Below are 17,153 nucleotides of genomic sequence, written 5' to 3' on the forward strand. Positions count from 1 at the left end.
TGTGAAAAGGTCACAGTCTCACAGCATGGGTATTTGGATTGGAACTTTACATATTATTTTTAATTCATAAATTATAGGGTAAGTAGTTTTTCTATTTTTTTCTTAAACTTTCTACAGCTTTACTTGCACCTTTATCAAGCACAACAGCAAACAATGAGCCAACTTCCAGCCACATTTACCCTCTGACAACCTCATTTGTCATAGTTTAATAGCACAAGCGCTTGCTAGAGGCAGATTTTTTTCCTGTATTCTGGATCATGAAATAACTATATTATATCCCATCTGTTTCTGTTAGGTTGCCTCAGAATAGTCTCTTCAAGACAAAGGAAGGGCTCTTTGTTCACTTGGAGGCTCACAGAACAGAGTACAAGGTGAAGATAAGAAAAGCCATGTGCATATGTTGTTCTTTTCCCGCACTGGGTATTTCCTAGCAAGCTTCAGCAATTTCCACTGAGCTCTGTTATCTCCCACTCGGGATCAGGTGAAATGACTCTGCAAGTAGGTGGCTCTTTTACCAGATAAAAAATCCTGTTATGACACATTTTCCACTTTTTTCCAAGGTCTGGGTTTGTTTGTTTTTTTTTTCCAAAAAGTGCATTTCCATTGAAGAAAATCTTTTATTCAGTATAAATCCAGACTCTTTATTCAGGCTTTGAGTCTTAAAAATGCTTAAAATATCAAATAAATCTTCAAAAGTGAAAAGTGGCTTAAAAGCAAGGAAATTATGTTTTGGTTTAGTATTTTCATTGCTTTTTTTTCTGTCGTGTGCATGTGGGCATATGTTTAGCCCTTAATTCATCAGATCCTCTTTCGTGAAATGGCAGTATATTTTTTACCCTTCAGGGGAACAGCAGTAATATCCTGCTTCGACCCTTCCCGGAGCTTCTCCCACCCTGCCGATGTTTGCTGATACTCCCACAGCATCTTCAGCAACCCACTGAAAAAGGATGATTTCATATCTCCTTTGATGAAGGTTTTGCTGTGAGAAACATGACATTGCCCACACAGCAGCAGAGACGGGCAAGCCTGGCTTCCCATCCCTCCTTGCCTCTGGTTTTGCTCATGCAGATGCCACCTCACCTTCCAGACCAGGGCTGGCTCCCCTTCTGCTGGGAGCACCAGCACAGCAAGCTCAGCTCGGGCTCTGTTTGTCAGTGAGGTGTGTCACCAAGTCTTCTTACGAATACTTATGTGCTTTCCTCATTTCAGAGCACACAATGCGTGTGGTTCACATCCCACCTGGGTTTTCCAGCGTGTGGATGCCTGCAGTAGCCCTGCTCCTGTGCTCCCTGGTGATGTGCCTGGCAAAATGGGAAAAGCCATGTGTACAACCCACCTGATCCTTGCTCCCCTCGTTTTCCCTTGTAATTCAGAGGCACAGGTGACAGTTGATTCCAACGAGTCATCGTCAGCAAAACAGTTTGGGCATTTTTGCTAGAATCTCTGGAATTTGAAGCATTACAGACCCAACCAGGGGTTCCCATGAGCAGGTGCCATGGTCTAAAACATGTTAATCAGTGTAGGCTTGCAGAGGTGATGAGCTACATCAAAAGACAAATGTTTAATAATGAACCCAGAAAAGTTGTTCAAAGGACATGATGGAAAGTAAAACGGCTCATCTCTGCCCGTGTCTCTTGACGTTACCAATGTTCTCCTGAAAATCTGTTCAAGCGGCTCCTTTTCTAGCTCTCACTCCCTGATCAAACACATGGCTGCTCACCCCAGCCGCAGCTTGTGTTTGCTGAGGTTTGCCAGCGTTTGTTGTAAGGCTTATAGCGAAGGGGCGAGCTGGAGAGGACAGACAGGAGTGTCTCTGTGAAAGCAGAACAGTAAAGTCACAAGTTTGCACCGTTAGTTTTGACACGCAGGTTTTTAAAGGGTTTTCAGTGGTTCGCTGATGAGTTTTTCTTTCCTGCCTCAGCCCTGGCTATTCAGCGTAGCGTGCATTAGCAAAGCGAGATGATCCTGTCTGAGTGGTTAATTCTTTTGCCTCACTGGTAGATTTCTGCACTCATAAGGGAATTAAAATTATTTCAGTAATAAAAGACATACTGTTTTTTTTCTGCACAATTAATTCCAATCATCTGAGGCTGACCTCTGCCTTTTACCTGTCTTGCCATAAGTTTCTTTACTTCTGCTGACAGCATTTTTCTGTCCAAGATAATTTATTTTTTTTTCCTGCTCTCTGTTTGATGTGTGAGCATCGTCTGACACTCTCAAGAATTTTCTGGGGTTTGTCACCTGCCTGTAGCTTATCTGCTACGTGCCACAGGATAAGAGAGATGCCCTTCAAGCAGGGACCGTGGGGTGTTTTGGATGGGCGGGTTGAACAGTGCCCAAACACTGACAGCCTAGGCATCCGCAGCACTAATCCTGAACAGCAGCCGTGACTGGGGTCCTCATCACAGGCTCTTTCTCTGTCCAATATAATGGGATATAAACCACAAAACTCTCTATTACGGTGTTTTCTAACAGAAGTAACTTCCTATACAGTTATAGAGATGTAAAGGTACTTTATTGTCTGCATAGAAACTCATGCATTTTTGAACAAGAATGCTGAGGAAAAAATCTCACTCTGTCATGAAAGCTGTAAAGTGCTTTCCCACAATGCATATACATGGTAAGCTACGGGAAAGAGCTGTCATACATCAAATTAGATAGCAATGTGGAAAAGTTATCATTCAATGTGGTTTCCACAGTGGTCTCTTTATTTTTACATGTTAAACAGTTCCTTTGGGCTCTTTCAATTCCCACAGGAGGCTTTGCTAGATCTTTTTCCTTATTCCAGACAAATACTCATCTCTCTCTTTTAATCCCCTGTAGCACAGAACAGTGGCTTTTGGAGGTGTCAATACTTTCCTGTGTCTTTAAGTGGCTCTCACAAATGCCACTTTGGCAGCTTCATTATTTGAGCTGGCTTTTCAGATTGATGTGTGATTTCTAAAATTTTTTTTTTAGCCTTTTCTTTAACTGAAGAAAATGTGTCACTGATAGGCTGGAGGGAAGTACAATCTTCTTTCTAAATCAGAGAGGTATGCATGGTATAGGAAAAGCCACTGCCATCTACTGGGGTCCCTGTGCCAGGGGACCAGAAAAGCTCCCACTGCAGTTTCTGAATGCAGAAGCCTTGGAAAACATCTTGCTTGAGCTCCCAGATCCTGATGCGTTACCTTTATCAGTTTGGAAGGGACTCTCTCTGCCCATTAGATAAAGCGCTTTTAAAGAGCTCTCTTTGGCCCCACACAACCCTCTCCACTGCCAGTGCTCCCATCCCACTCAGCAATACTATGCCCTTCTGTGCAGCCCTGGCCACGCTGGTCTGGTTGCAGTGATTTCTGCCTTCCTCTTCTGAGATACAGCACAGGAGCAGCCACTGTTCGCCCCTAAAAGCCTCATAGACTCATTTTCTTGTATGGAAGAAAGAAAAATATCATTTAATGGGAACTTAGAAAAAATGTTGCAGCATTTTTTTTTTTTGGTTGCGGCATAAACTCAATATAACACTCGACCATTTTTCATTACACTTTGAAGCATTCTGCCTTGAAGCTTTTGTCTCAAACTCTGCTTTTTTCTGTGGCTACGACACTAGGCAAAGCATTAGTGTAATCTTTAACTTGGTGTCAGTGCCCATTCCCAGAGAAGAGAGAAAGTTAAATGGCTTTGTAACATCTCTGATGAGATCTAAGCTCAATTTCTGAAATTTTAATAGAGAGAGGGTTGCCATTGTCTAAGCATCTTTGCATGTTTCATTAATATCTGGATGGAGCAAACATAATGAGAAACTCTACTGCTTTCTGTAAGCAAATAACAGATCAGAACTCATTCATGCTCTTATCTTTCTTATCCTGATCTTATTTTCCCCTCATTTTTGTAATAATCAGAGTAAGATGAACACCGTCAAGATTCCATGGCATGCTGCCAATCTTTATTGCCTTGTACAAAATAAATTGTTCCAGTGAACTGGGGTTTATGGCAATTCCTTCTCAGTTTTCCTATATTTGTATTTTCATTGTAGCTGTTCCCAGACAGAGTGAAAAAAACAACAGATTATAACGTCTGATTAATCCTCTCAAATTCCAACCAGCAAAAGTCTTTGACCATCTCATTGCCAAGGACAACTGAATTTCTTTGTCTGAATCAATTCTCATAATGCAGTGAACGATTACAAGAGAAAGAGGAAGCCTGGCTGCTGCTTTGCCCCTTCATCTCAGAAGTCTGCACATCTACCAGTGTCATTTTTCCTTTCCACGACTTGCTACAATTGTTGTTGAATTCATCATATCTGAAAATCGGATTTACAAAGGGAATCAATTCTCTGCCCAGCTTCCTTCCATGTCATCTTTCTGTCCATGTGCCAGACAGATAATGAGCCCTAGCAGCATTAGCGCAAACAAACACTGGGCGTTAGGAAATGCCTCCCTGCAATACTGCTGTCATTGCCTTAACTTCAAACTTTAAATGCTCAGAAGAAGTAGGACTTGTGACTTATAGACTATCCTTTTTGAAAGCTTTCTTTTTTTTGAAACCAGCTTAAAAGAAAACATGTTTGACTGTTAATATTTCCAGGAAAAAAATTCTAAAGACAGGAGAAATTAAAAGTACCTGTCCAATTTCTTCACTCTGATTTGTTCAGTAGAAGGGGTAAAGCCTTATTTTCTACTTTTTTTTCTTTTTGAGAAATGCAGACCCCAAAGCCTAATTCATCAGAAGAAACACATTTTAAATAGCTGCTAATGTGCTGTTAAAGAAGGAAATGTGCTTTCCTACAGCAATCCTAATTACTGTGCAACTGTATTTCATTCTGCACTAGCAATGAACTGATCGTTTAAACTCACAGTAACGGCTTTGTTATTATGCAGACATCTAGAAAAGAGTCCATTATATTCCCAATTTGATCATCGTTTCATAGATAGTGAAGATGAAAGTGCAGTTAGAATTTTCTCTTTCTCAGTCCCGATAACATCACAGACTAGAGCTGCCATCCCCCCAGCAGGCTGCAGCTCAAAGGGCTGAAGCAGAGCAAGGGGCAGCTGCCAGAAATGGTCCACGTCCACGCTGCCAGGCAGGGGCAACAGCGGCCACGAAGCCCCCTAGCAGCCTCTGCTTTCCTCCTTTCTGTCTCTCTCTACTCCCTTCATCCTCACCCTCACCTCCAGAACGTTCTGGGGTTTGAAATAGCAGAGGGTTTTACATTTCCCTCCTAAGAACCTTTATTCAGCCACAAAACTCACAAATGAACCACTCAGTTCTGCTAATGCAATCAGCGACGCTAGCAATGTATTTATTTTTCATCTTTTCTTTCAGTTATTTTGCCTTTTAATTATCTTGCAATGAAAGATGGTCATATTCTGAATTCAATCACCCTGAAGAACAATACCAAACAAAGAACTTTAATCTTTTATTATAAAACTCTTCTAGGGGATCCAGTGGTGCTGTAATTTTACCATTAAGAAATTGTCCTTTTCTGTTGCCTACTGCTTGCCTTTTCTTTTGCCTCTGAACAACGAGCTGGAGAGGCTCAGTTACAGGGCACAGAACATGTACTTCCCCTACCACAGCACCACGACTTTTCCTTCGGCTTTTCCATTTCGCTTTTTGTCCAATCAGTAAAGAACAAGCTGTCATTTTTTGAGAGGTAATCTGAGATAAAGCATTTAAAACAGAAAAATGCCACCCAGAGCTCTGACAGTTTACAGGAGAAGGAGAACCGTGCAGAAGGGTTTGCTTTGGGTCCACATATAGTGAATAGAACAATATAATACTAGTGCTGTGTTGGGCAACTCTTTCAATGGCCTATGTCTTCAGCAAGTTATTGGAGGGCTTTTTCAGGGTGCTGTCAAAGAGCCTCTCTGTTTCTTTTCTGAATCGCAACGTAGACTGTTGTACCTCAAGAGGGAACCTGCCCACAGAAACACTTTGTCAGCACTGGCCACTGGTGGGTGTTGGGTTTTGGTCTAGATGGTCTTCTGTCTAACAAACCTTTTACCTAGAGGAGACAAGAAGCAGAAGTGAAACACATTCTGCCAGTACCTGGGGATTTTGGGTGCCAAATTTGCATTTTTTCCTTTGTGACACCATAAGCTATGTTAGACAACAAAGATACGCCCTGTCTTGTGAATAATGGGCCATATATGATTTATTTAAAGAACAGTGTGCTCATGTTTATCTGAGGAGACCCTTACTGTTTACTTGAGGATGTACTAAACCCTTGAATGGGTGACATAGGGAGTGTGCTAATTGTCCAGGCACAAGATATGTTAATATTGTTAACTTGAAGATATACTAAATCCTTGAATGGGAGTGTGCTAGTTGTCCAGGCACGAGATATGTTAATGTTGTTAACCTGAAGATATACTAGGTCCTTGAATGGGAATGTGCTAATTGTCCAGGTGCGAGATATGTTAATGAGTTCCCAGAAAGTTAATGAATAGACATGAGTGACTTGTATAAAGAGGGGGCTGAAAGGTTCCCTTGGTGTGCATGACTTTGGTGGAGCGATCCCCCATGCACCCAACGCTGCCGAATAAAGATAACCTCCGCTCACTCCAATATTGGTAACTGATTCTTTAAAACACTTGTTCCACTGACAAGTTCAGCGAGTTATTCACTAACATCTCATCCTCATCAGGCAACGCTACTGATACTTCTGTTTCTGTTTCTTTTACAGTTTGTTGCTCACCCCAACTGCCAGCAGCAATTGCTCACCATGTGGTATGAAAACCTCTCAGGCTTACGGCAGCAATCTATAGCTGTGAAGTTCTTGGCTGTCTTTGGGGTCTCCATTGGCCTGCCCTTCCTTGCCATAGCCTACTGGATTGCTCCCTGCAGCAAGGTACAGGCTCATTCAGGTGATGGTTTTTATGGCTGTTTCTACCCAGGGCCTGGAATGAAGTCACGTATTTTTCTATAAGGCTGTTGGGAAACAATTCATGCTATCCTCTGAGGTTGCCCCAGAGGAGAGCAAGCTTGAGGTGTTGCTTGATGTACACAAACGGAGCTATCGGGTATGGTTTGAGGATCATCTTTATAGGTAAAACAGGTGGGGTGGTGGGGGAAGAGGGTGATATAGGAGATAACAACATGGGAGCAGGGTGAAGAAAGAATAGAAGAACCACCAGAATGGGAAATAACTAAAGAGGAAGGTTTGTGTTCCCCTTTTAGTTATCCCTGAGGTTTAAACCCTCATTCCTTTTATGTACTTTTTATTGCAGGTTCCCCCCTTCTTTGGGGCTTCTTTCTTCCCCTTCCTTCTTTCTGATCTTGTATTTTCAGTTAGTGGAGTGTTATTATGGCACATGGGCCTGACACTGGCATGCCCCAGGGGACTGCTTAGTGCTGCAGGGAAGACTAGACTAATCATACCCTAATGGTTTTGAGGGAAAAGATGATTAAACTTGGAAATCTGTGGTACACCTACATACGGCTGTGCTATGTCTCACAGCATCAGGTGGAGCAGGAGAATTTTGCCAAGACCTGGAGGTCGAAGGACCGGAGCCAACAGTTAGCTTAGGTAAAAGCCTGAGTTGTCTGTGATGTGAAAACTGTAGTGAGGTTTCCACCCTGAAAGTGTCTGCTCAAACAAGTGGAGATAAATAGGTGTGCAGCTGAGTGACAAATCGCTTTCTCACTACTCTTGCCGCAGAAGAAAGGGGTGGCAGGGGAAAGGATCATTTCACATTCAGCAATAGCCAGCAACATCATCCATTACAAGATAGAGGTCTTCAGCAGGAGGCTTATCAGAGGTACTTAAATTCTATAAAAATGACCCCTGGTAATGTATTCTGTCTCAAAAGCATCTTCTCCCATTTCCTTTCAAAGCCAATGAGGAATCCTTTCTGAATTTGTCAAGCCCAAGAAATTAAAGATCCATGGATGGGTATTAAGGAAAGACTATAATTTGAAAAGATTTCTGTTAGTGCAATCAGACCAATCTTTTGAAAACAGTCTTCCAGAACATCTGAGATAATAAGACATGTCTAAACTAGGTCTCCTCCAAAATATCTCCAAGAAACTTACTTTCTCTTAAAGTAATTGAGAATGTAACTTCATTTTCTTGAGGTCTGTATCAACACACACCCCCACAGCTGGTGTGAACTGGGCAGACTCCGGAGCTTCACCCAGGGGAAGTGCGTGTGAAAGCTGGGCTGTGCTGCGGGTGGTTTTGGTTGGGTCATAGAGGGAATTTCATGTGTGGAACTACCACATTAATTCTGTTATTTCAGACCTCAGACTGGCAGGGATTTATGAAGCTGTTTAATTTCCCTCACCTCTGTTGAACGCGCGGGGAGCTGGCACGCCAGCCAACGGCAGCATTTGCAGTGTACTCTCAGGATTACAGAGGTTGCATTCGAATATAGCGTTAGGTGGGGAGAACAATTAGACTAAAAGTAAGTGGATAATTTAAATGAAAAGCATAAAATCTAAGGGGGAAAAACTGAGGGAAAAAAACCCAGAAAAAATACAGCAGAAATAAAAAATTATTGAGGTTGTTACTTGGTTTTAACTTCTTAAGGTAGGTGTATTAATTTTTTTAAAAAAATAGAGAGAGGGGGACAACTTTTCATCAGCTGTGATTTCATTACACTAAACCTTTCATGCATTCTCATTTTTCCACATCCCTTTCTTTTCACCTCACCTTTGGCTGTGAAAAACCACACGTAACCTCCTATCAGAAAGTCAAATGGGAAGTTCTTTCAGGCAGGAATTGTCTTTCAGTGCATGGGTTTGCGTTGATCAGAACAATGCAGTCTTGATTTTTGATTGGGGCCTGTGGTAGAAATATCTGAATAATGAATACATTTTCCCCCCACAAATTGGTACCTCACCCAAAATCATCATTACTAGGTTGAAGGGTTGAGGGCCTCGTATCCTCACATAGAGTTATTGCAGACAGTTTCACACAGGCAGCATCCCTGCTGGAAGGATGGTGGTGTTAACAGAAGCTCTGGCCATCCCAGTTTTGTCCTGGTCAATTTTACAATTTTTTGTAAACTTAATTGGTTTTAAGTTATGGAAACAATCTTGATGTTACACAACTGAGTAATGAAATCATTTTTCCATAGTAACAATCAGTTATTTGACTTAAATCAAGTCGGGCTGATGCATGGATGCCCAAACATCAGTCAGAGTCTCATTTCTGGACTAAGTGAGAAAAATGAAGGAAATATCTGTAATGTGGAATATTGTTTATAGGAGCTGTCCTGGCCAATACTGGTATATCACATTCTTAAGATGTATTGGTCACATTCTGCAGTTTCACATAGGATAATAGAGTAGTTCATAGCTCAAAATAATTCCTTCACTGGTGTATGTTAGCAAGGAATATGTTTTCAACCCTTTTTACCCTAACAGAAAATTTTCATTAATAAAGCTTAGGGCGTTGGAATATTCCATACCAGATACCACCCTCAAGAATTTGGTAAATGGTATTAACTGGAGTTCGTAACTGAAGCCTTAAGTCTTCTTTTGCATTCAGTTGCACAGATTGTCCCCATTAAAAACAGTTTTAGTGTCAGTCATTCATTCACCTCTGGATGCACAAGCTGTTGGCAAGACCTGTGGAGTGTAAGCCCATCCTATCCTGAAAGATCTGTGCTGATGCATCTACCCCGTGGAGGCCATGACTCTGAGATGAACTGGGCTTGGTATGTTAGCATCCAAATTTGTTTCACTGGTGATCAAAAGAGAAGATAAGACACAGCATGAAAAAATTGCACAGTCTGCTACCCAAAAATATAACAAAGGGAGGAAGCAGGACTGTTTGGACTGTCTGCAGAACTTTAAGAATTATTTCTTTCTTCTCTGGTCAGTTGAAGTGCATGTTCCAATATCACAACGCTACAGACATCATTTATAAGTGGCTTTCATTGCCTGGGTTGTTCTTTGGCTTCTGTGTAGCCGTGCTGGGGATTTATGGACTGTAGCTCCCGCTGTGGCAGGCTCCGCATCACTTAAGCACTAGGACTTTAATGGCTCACTCTGCCTAAAGCTGCACCCGTACCTTTCTACTCTGGGTATTTTCCTCCCCGGTTAAGCTACATAAAATTACTACAATATTCTTCATGCTTCTGCTATGAGCATAGTACTGAAAATAGTAATGGCTTTTTTTTTTTCCCTGATGTTTTATTTGTTCCTATCTCTTGGAGAAGAGATTAATTTGCATTTGGAAAATTTTGTTTCAAGATCACATTTTATGTATTTTTATTCTGACATGTCTGTACGCTTCATTATTTTCCTATAATACAGGTAAGATAGTTATGAAATGAGCTGTTCTCTTAAGAATGAACCTTTGTATTCTCACACTGCCAGTGTTTCTGTCTTAACAGTGACAGCCAGGCACTTTCCTGCAATCCTGATTTGATGAAAGGTGATATTTTGATTTTAAAAAGTAATTGAGAAATTGATACAACCCAGTAGTTACACACCTTGAGTTCAACCATATCATGTTGCTTGAAAAATATACCTTATTGTCATAAATCATTAGGCTGACTGGAGGAATTGATGTTTCTTTTTTTTTCAGTGATGTTTTCACTATTTTTTTACAGAATATTCTAATCAACACTTGCACCTTCTGTAGCTCTTAGCTAAAAATCAGATTCCTGAGAAGATATGAAAAGCATCAGCTCAAGAAAAAAAATGTTAGCTTTCTGCAGTAATAAAGGGGATAAAACACTGATGTAACACTGACTAAATGCCAACTTTTGTTAAATCAATAGAGATCTAAGTGAAGCTACCCATAAAATTCACTTGGTTCTGTAACACACAGGATTATTTCTCTGATAACCAAGGCTGTGCTACTTTAATCTTAGGTCTCTCTTTTTAATGTTTCTATAGACAGCAGAAGTCGTCTTATTATTTGGAGAGAATTCATGGTTCAATAGACAGTGTGTTTTCTCTTTGGTGGATTCAGGGTAGAAATGAGTTTTGTACAAGATGCACTTTCTTAAAACTTTGTTGGTCAGGCCCCATATGCCCATTAGTTGTTGTTCCACATTACTGTTGGAATTTGAGCTCTCTCAAATTCAAAGACAAGGCATATGAGGAAAACATCCAGGATTATTACTGTACAGGACATCGTTCAAACATATCCCATCACCCCATCAGGTCTGTACTGGAAATATAAACTCTGCTACAAAGCGTAAATCTACCCAACACCGGCCATAAAAAGCTGTTGAGAATTAACACTGCACCAAGGTTTACAGCAGAGGAGTGAACCAGCATCACAAGCGTTGAGGCTGGGTTTAACACACTTAATTTACTCCTACATCTGCCATAATATTCCTAGGCAAGATTAAAGAAACTTGGGGTTTGATTCAGTGCAGTATCTACCCACTTAAACACATCCTTACTGACCTCAGAAAAAAGCAAGCATGTTCATAAGGGCTCAGGAATAGAGCAGATTTTTTTTTTATTGCCTTTATTGGAAAGTGTTTCTGGGATTTAAAACATGCAAATTTTCCAATAGGATTTACTGTTCTGTCAATTTCATAAAAGATTTAATTGACTTTTTAAAAATCCAAAGAAGAAAAAGAACTAAGAACCAGAATCATAAGGCTTCCTTTAAATTTCTGCTAGACCCGAAGAGCCCTGCTTTTAAAATATTTCCTGCTCTGCAGTGGCCAGAGACCTGGGCTCCTTTGAACAAAGCTGCTTTTGGAGATAAGTAAGAAAACAAGGAAGTTCCTTTTTCACTCCTTTTTTTTATATTTCCTATGAATTTTTTTAATCAAGTCAGTAGATATTAAGAAAATTTGAAGAATTCCTTGTCATCAAGGGAAAAGAATCCATGAGTAATATATGGCAAAAAAAATCCCATTTGTTTTGAGGGGGCTTTGGAAAGGCCATGTACAGGACAGCACATCCACTGCTGTCTGCTGTGCCCAGCATCACAGGCATCGGTCCTTGTGCTCCTACAAAGGCTTCTGTTCTGACATCTTTCTGGAGTAATGTCTTAGATCACAGAAAAGGAAAAATGAAAAGTGTTATTTAAACTGATTAACAAAGAAAGCCTTTCAAGAAGAATAGAACAAATATTAGCTCTAGCAAAGAGATCTGCTGCTCTGATTCTTGGCTTACTGTCTTGAAATAAATCCTTGTGACCTGGGGAGCGAATCTCCAGCTTTTGTAGTAATTATGTGAGAAGACTATCATACCAAAGCATATTAAAAGCATTACTAAAGAATCTTTAAACAGAAGGCTATTTCCTACAGATCGTTAATGAACCATGAATTCAGCATTAATAAAAGATGTTAAATATAACAGTGATGTAAGGCTGAGAAGAGAGCACATCATTAGGATTTACACCGACACACGAGTACATTCATATAACATGTATACACACAAACGTGTCTGATATAAATGTTCTGTCTCATTTCCTACTTACTATATGGTCAGGACAATTAGGTATGTGGGTATAAAGGAGCAATATAAGATACTACCATGCACAGAAAATTTTCCAAAGGGCATCATTTGAACTGCAATGCATAATGTCTAGTAATAGCAAAGAACAACTTGAACAAATCTAAACCCCATTTAGGTCATGATCTAGAATTTATTTCTGAATTCTGTTCACCTTGGGCAAATGGTTCAGACTTTTATAGGAACAAAAATGGAGAAAAAAAACCTTATGTCTTGTGTATGTTTCATTGCAGCTGGGACGGACCCTCCGAAGTCCTTTCATGAAGTTTGTGGCACATGCAGTTTCTTTTACAATCTTCCTTGGACTGTTAGTAGTGAATGCTTCAGATCGGTTTGAAGGAGTAAAAAATCTCCCCAACGAGACCATCACGGATCATCCAAAACAAATATTTAGAGTCAAAACGACTCAGTTCTCATGGACAGAATTGCTGATCATGAAGTGGGTATTGGGTAAGCAAAACCGAAATGTCTGTAAATCCTCCAGGGAAATTCTACATGACTAGGAATAGCATGATAGACAGTGAGAAGACAAAAGGAAAACAAAACAAATAAACAAACAAAAAACCCCAGCAAACCACAATGAGGCTAAATCAGAGGTTGATGGTAATATTTTTTATTAAAATAGGGTCAAAGAAAACTTTAGCCTTGGTCACTGCTTTTGAAACTATTGAATGTTGCTTAGCAAATTTGCTGTTTCCTGATTTTCTATGGTGAATGCTATAGATGTTGTCTGTTTGCCTCTGTTGGTTTAATCGTTACATTTTAAAGAAGGTAATACAGTCATTAAAACTTACAGTTCCACTATAGGACATTGCTCTATCTAAAGTGAGCAGAAAGAAGTGTGTCCACTGGGACGTGGGTGACCACCAGCCTGTTTTAATAACCTGCCATGAGATCTTGCTATAATTGACTGAACCTCAGTTCCTTCATCTGTTAAATGGGTATATTGTTATTCATTTTTTTTGTAATGCACTCTCAGATCTAGTGATGGAAACTGCTAGGCAGGTACGAGTTGGATTTTAGGAAATTCATAATATGAAATTGTTACTGGTGAGAGGACAGCACAGCACTCAAATCTTTTAAAAGTTAGTCATCCAGCAATTATAAACCAGGGATTCATGTGGATGAAGTCTTCAAATATAAAAGTATGTCACATGCACAGGTTAAACTTCCAGGGAGTTTGAGGCAAATTCCGATGTATTGCTTTTCCTGCCATAATTTATTCCTGGCAGGTCAGCTACCCCGAACTAATCCAAACAAGCTCAGAAGGTTTTATTGGGAAATTGAATTTATCAACTCTGCAGAATCTTTGTCTACCTCTTCTGCATCTATTTTTAGCCACCACCATGATTTTGATTTTTTTCTTGCAGCTAATAATTCCACTGTTCCATAAGTACTGATGGCACGAACCCCCCCTGAAAAATAGGATAGAGCTGCTCTATCTGATGACTTCTTGGCCACCATTTCTTTGTTATCTGTCCCTGCAATAATCAAAATCCCATACAGGATATGAGGCTAGAAAATACTGAATAGATGCCAGACTGGATAGAGTAAGTCTGTAAGATATATTTTTAAAATTATATTAAAGCAGTTGGACCAGATGATTAGATTTTTAGACTAGGTATTCTTTTCTTATAGGCAGTAGGTATCTGTCTGCCTGGTGAGTTCCTGAGAGATGAAGCAGAAAACATTTCATTTAAAGCAAAGGTTTTCACTTTTCTGGGAGAAGAAAGGTGATTCATTGTACAGGCTTCTGAATATAATGAGATTTTCTAATGACTGCCTACATCAGCACTGACAATCTTCTCTGGCCATTTTACCTGTCTGCCTACATAAAGCTTTCAAATAACATTTCGGCGATCCTAAGGTGAAAGTTTGGTGCCCATGGTCTGCAGGCAGCTGGCACAGGGGCTTGTGCACTTGTTTGGCCCCGTATGTGACCCTGAACATTAAGGACTAAGGGTAGTGGACACCCCAGGCTTCTGGCACGAAAATCTTATAGGTATTCTAAATACGTATATATATATATATATATATATATATGTAAACAGAAATACAATTAAACAAAAGTAAATGCTATAGCTAAATATCACAAGTAAAGTTGCTAAGACATATTTTTCCAAAGACACCAATGTAAGTAGACAGCAAATATGTATTAAAGTATGGTAAAATTAACTTTTGTGTACTAAATATACATATACAAATATATATAACTATACATCCTATTTGGCAACACCTGCAGTTGCTGTCTTCGGACTCAACAGTCTAGGTGTGCCACCTACATTTCCATTCGTAGTAGAATGGAAAAGTGTAATTTTTTTTATTCTCAGCTTGTAAATCCCTTCCTTCTGTTTCTATTCTTTCTCTTTTCTCCTTCATACTGTGGCAGCAATGATGAATGCTGATGACACATTACTTGTTCCAACCATAGCAGACTATTTTTGAAAAATTAGTTTACAGGTCCCTGATCTTGGTTCTTTTTTGGGGAGAAAATTGGCTGTCTGAGTTATCTGGCTGTGAACCATAAAATTATGACGCATGTTCAGAATAGCATTATTCGAAGATAATGTGATACATTAGCATAGCATAGTGCGGCCATGAACGAGCACAACCTGTGATAGCAGTCCCTGCAATTAATCTTGCTAGAGATATGAAAATTGATCTGTGTGCCTATATTTTAAAGGAAAAACACAAGTAGGAGAATTTCAAATGCAAAAAGGCACCATTGCCATCTCCTGCTCCCAACTATTTGTAATGCAGGCAAGAAATAGAGTAAACGGAGCAGAGGCAATGACTTTCAGCCAGGCAAGCACTTCATCCTACTCCAAAAATCCATATCAGAGACTTTACTTTCCATTAGCCTGCGCCGCTGAAATGGCTGTAGAGCATCCCTGGCTCAGCCAGGTAGTGTTAGTGGCCCACTTAACATCTTCGTAAACAGCCAGAGAGCGTTTTAGGCAGGAGTACACCTTTTTGGTCTCCTCTTTGCTATAAAGGAGCAGCCAAGGCCTGCAGATTATAAACCTGTTAGTGCAGAGCAATACCACGATGCTCTGAGAGGGGAACTTGCCCCTTCATATACGGGGCACGGCAATTTCAGCTCTTGCATCTGTGGCTCATTGTATGCCCTGGCTACCTCTCCCACTGTGGCTGAGTCTTCCCATCTCTTGCCTTCAGGTGAGGAAGGCTGGGTCTTTCCTCCTGAGCAATACGGACAAAGCTGAGCACTGGAAGCAGGGAGGTTTCGTTTAGAGAGACAAAATCCCCACTGCAAAAGCAGCTGAGGTATCAGTTAAGCTCTGGGCAGACACAATCTGAGCACAACTCTCTCTCTTAATCCAACAGCCTGTGGCAGATCCAGGAAGGCTCAAAGGCAGCTCGGCAACATCAGCTGCTCGTGATTTATGTGCCAGGTCAGTGGATATAAAAACCTGACAAAACTGTTCCTTTTTGTGCACAGGTGGTGAATGGCACTTCTTGCACACTTCCATTTTTCTTCCAGGCAGGCTATGCCTGTAGCTTGACTCTCCTTCCACTGCTGAAACCAGAAATGTCCATCAAGAGGACATTTCTGATTATCCCTACTGTGGGAAAACAGGCACAACTGACGTGCAGAAGCTGAAGCTGTTCGTATCCCACCTCTCCCTGCATCAAACTCAGGGAAACGGTCTCTCCCGGAGCCACTGGGGTGCTCAGAAACACCATGTCGAAGTGTGGTCACATTCTGACAAACCTGCTTTACCTAGCTTCCTTCCCTGATTTCTTACATCCCATGTTATGTCCCATCCCCTGAATTTTAGCTGCTTTTTAACCTTCTCAGTATTTTTACATCAGGAGAAGCTTTGAATTACTCTCTCACAATGTATATACAATTACACAGGCAGTACCGACTGAATAATTACTGTAACTTTTCCACTTGCCCTGAACAGACATTTTTCCATATGTATGGATAAAAAATGATTGCCACACCATTGGCAAAAAGAATGATGTAAATTATAGGCCGGTAGTATGGTAAGTTCATGGAGTGATTCTAATTTTAGTCAGTCTACTTAGGTTTAGACATTTCTTACTTCATTAATCTGTGACTTAGGTATATTAAGTGACCAAGATTAGAAATAAATTTGGATGGGTGAGTTAATATTTAAACCAGAAAAGACATTTCTGGGCATCAATGAGCAAGTGCTCTGGTGGGCAATGTTACCACCTGTGGGATATTTCCTGAAGTGCTTTAGTACCTTTATACAACATGCAGGTGTAATGTGTAGGGCTAATGCCTCCTAGCTATCACTTCGGGGATTTTTTTTTTTTTTTTTTTTTTTTTGAGCTCAAAATGTTTCTTTACTATTTCATCCTTGCTCTGGGACAGTTCCTAAGGCACCAATCCTTCTGCCTTCTTCTCTAGGTTATTTATCATTAAATCTTACTCATGGTAAGTGACAGCTTGGGAGGAAGTTCCTGCATTTACCCAGCCAAGCACATGCAGACTTGAAGAGCAGAGCTGGGAGGCTCCTCTCCTGCCCTCCCTCCGGCTCTTCTCAGCACGGAGCAGACCTCAGGCTCGCTCTCATGAGACATCTATATGGGGCAGAATATATCAGGGTACACCTCCAAGAACCTGCCTGCAGATTCCAGGGCGATGGGGGTCACAGGCTAGCAGTGCCCTGGCCACCGGTGGTATGGATAGCTTAGCAGTCCTTTGCCTCTCAGATGTTTCCCCATGCACAAGGACTGACAGC

General features: G+C 40.7%; 1 protein-coding gene across 1 annotated transcript in view; it reads left to right on the forward strand.

Moving 5' to 3' along the window:
- The window catches only part of TRPC7 (transient receptor potential cation channel subfamily C member 7), an 82,062-nt gene that overhangs the window by 42,272 nt on the left and 22,637 nt on the right, over positions 1-17,153 (forward strand). The window contains exons 4-5 of the mRNA XM_080398530.1: positions 6,668-6,832; positions 12,651-12,867. Coding sequence (XP_080254656.1) covers positions 6,668-6,832; positions 12,651-12,867 — 382 coding nt within the window. The remainder of the gene's footprint in view (positions 1-6,667; positions 6,833-12,650; positions 12,868-17,153) is intronic.

This window comes from Falco punctatus, assembly GCF_963210335.1.
Source record: "Falco punctatus genome assembly, chromosome: 8".
NCBI lineage: Eukaryota > Metazoa > Chordata > Aves > Falconiformes > Falconidae > Falco > Falco punctatus.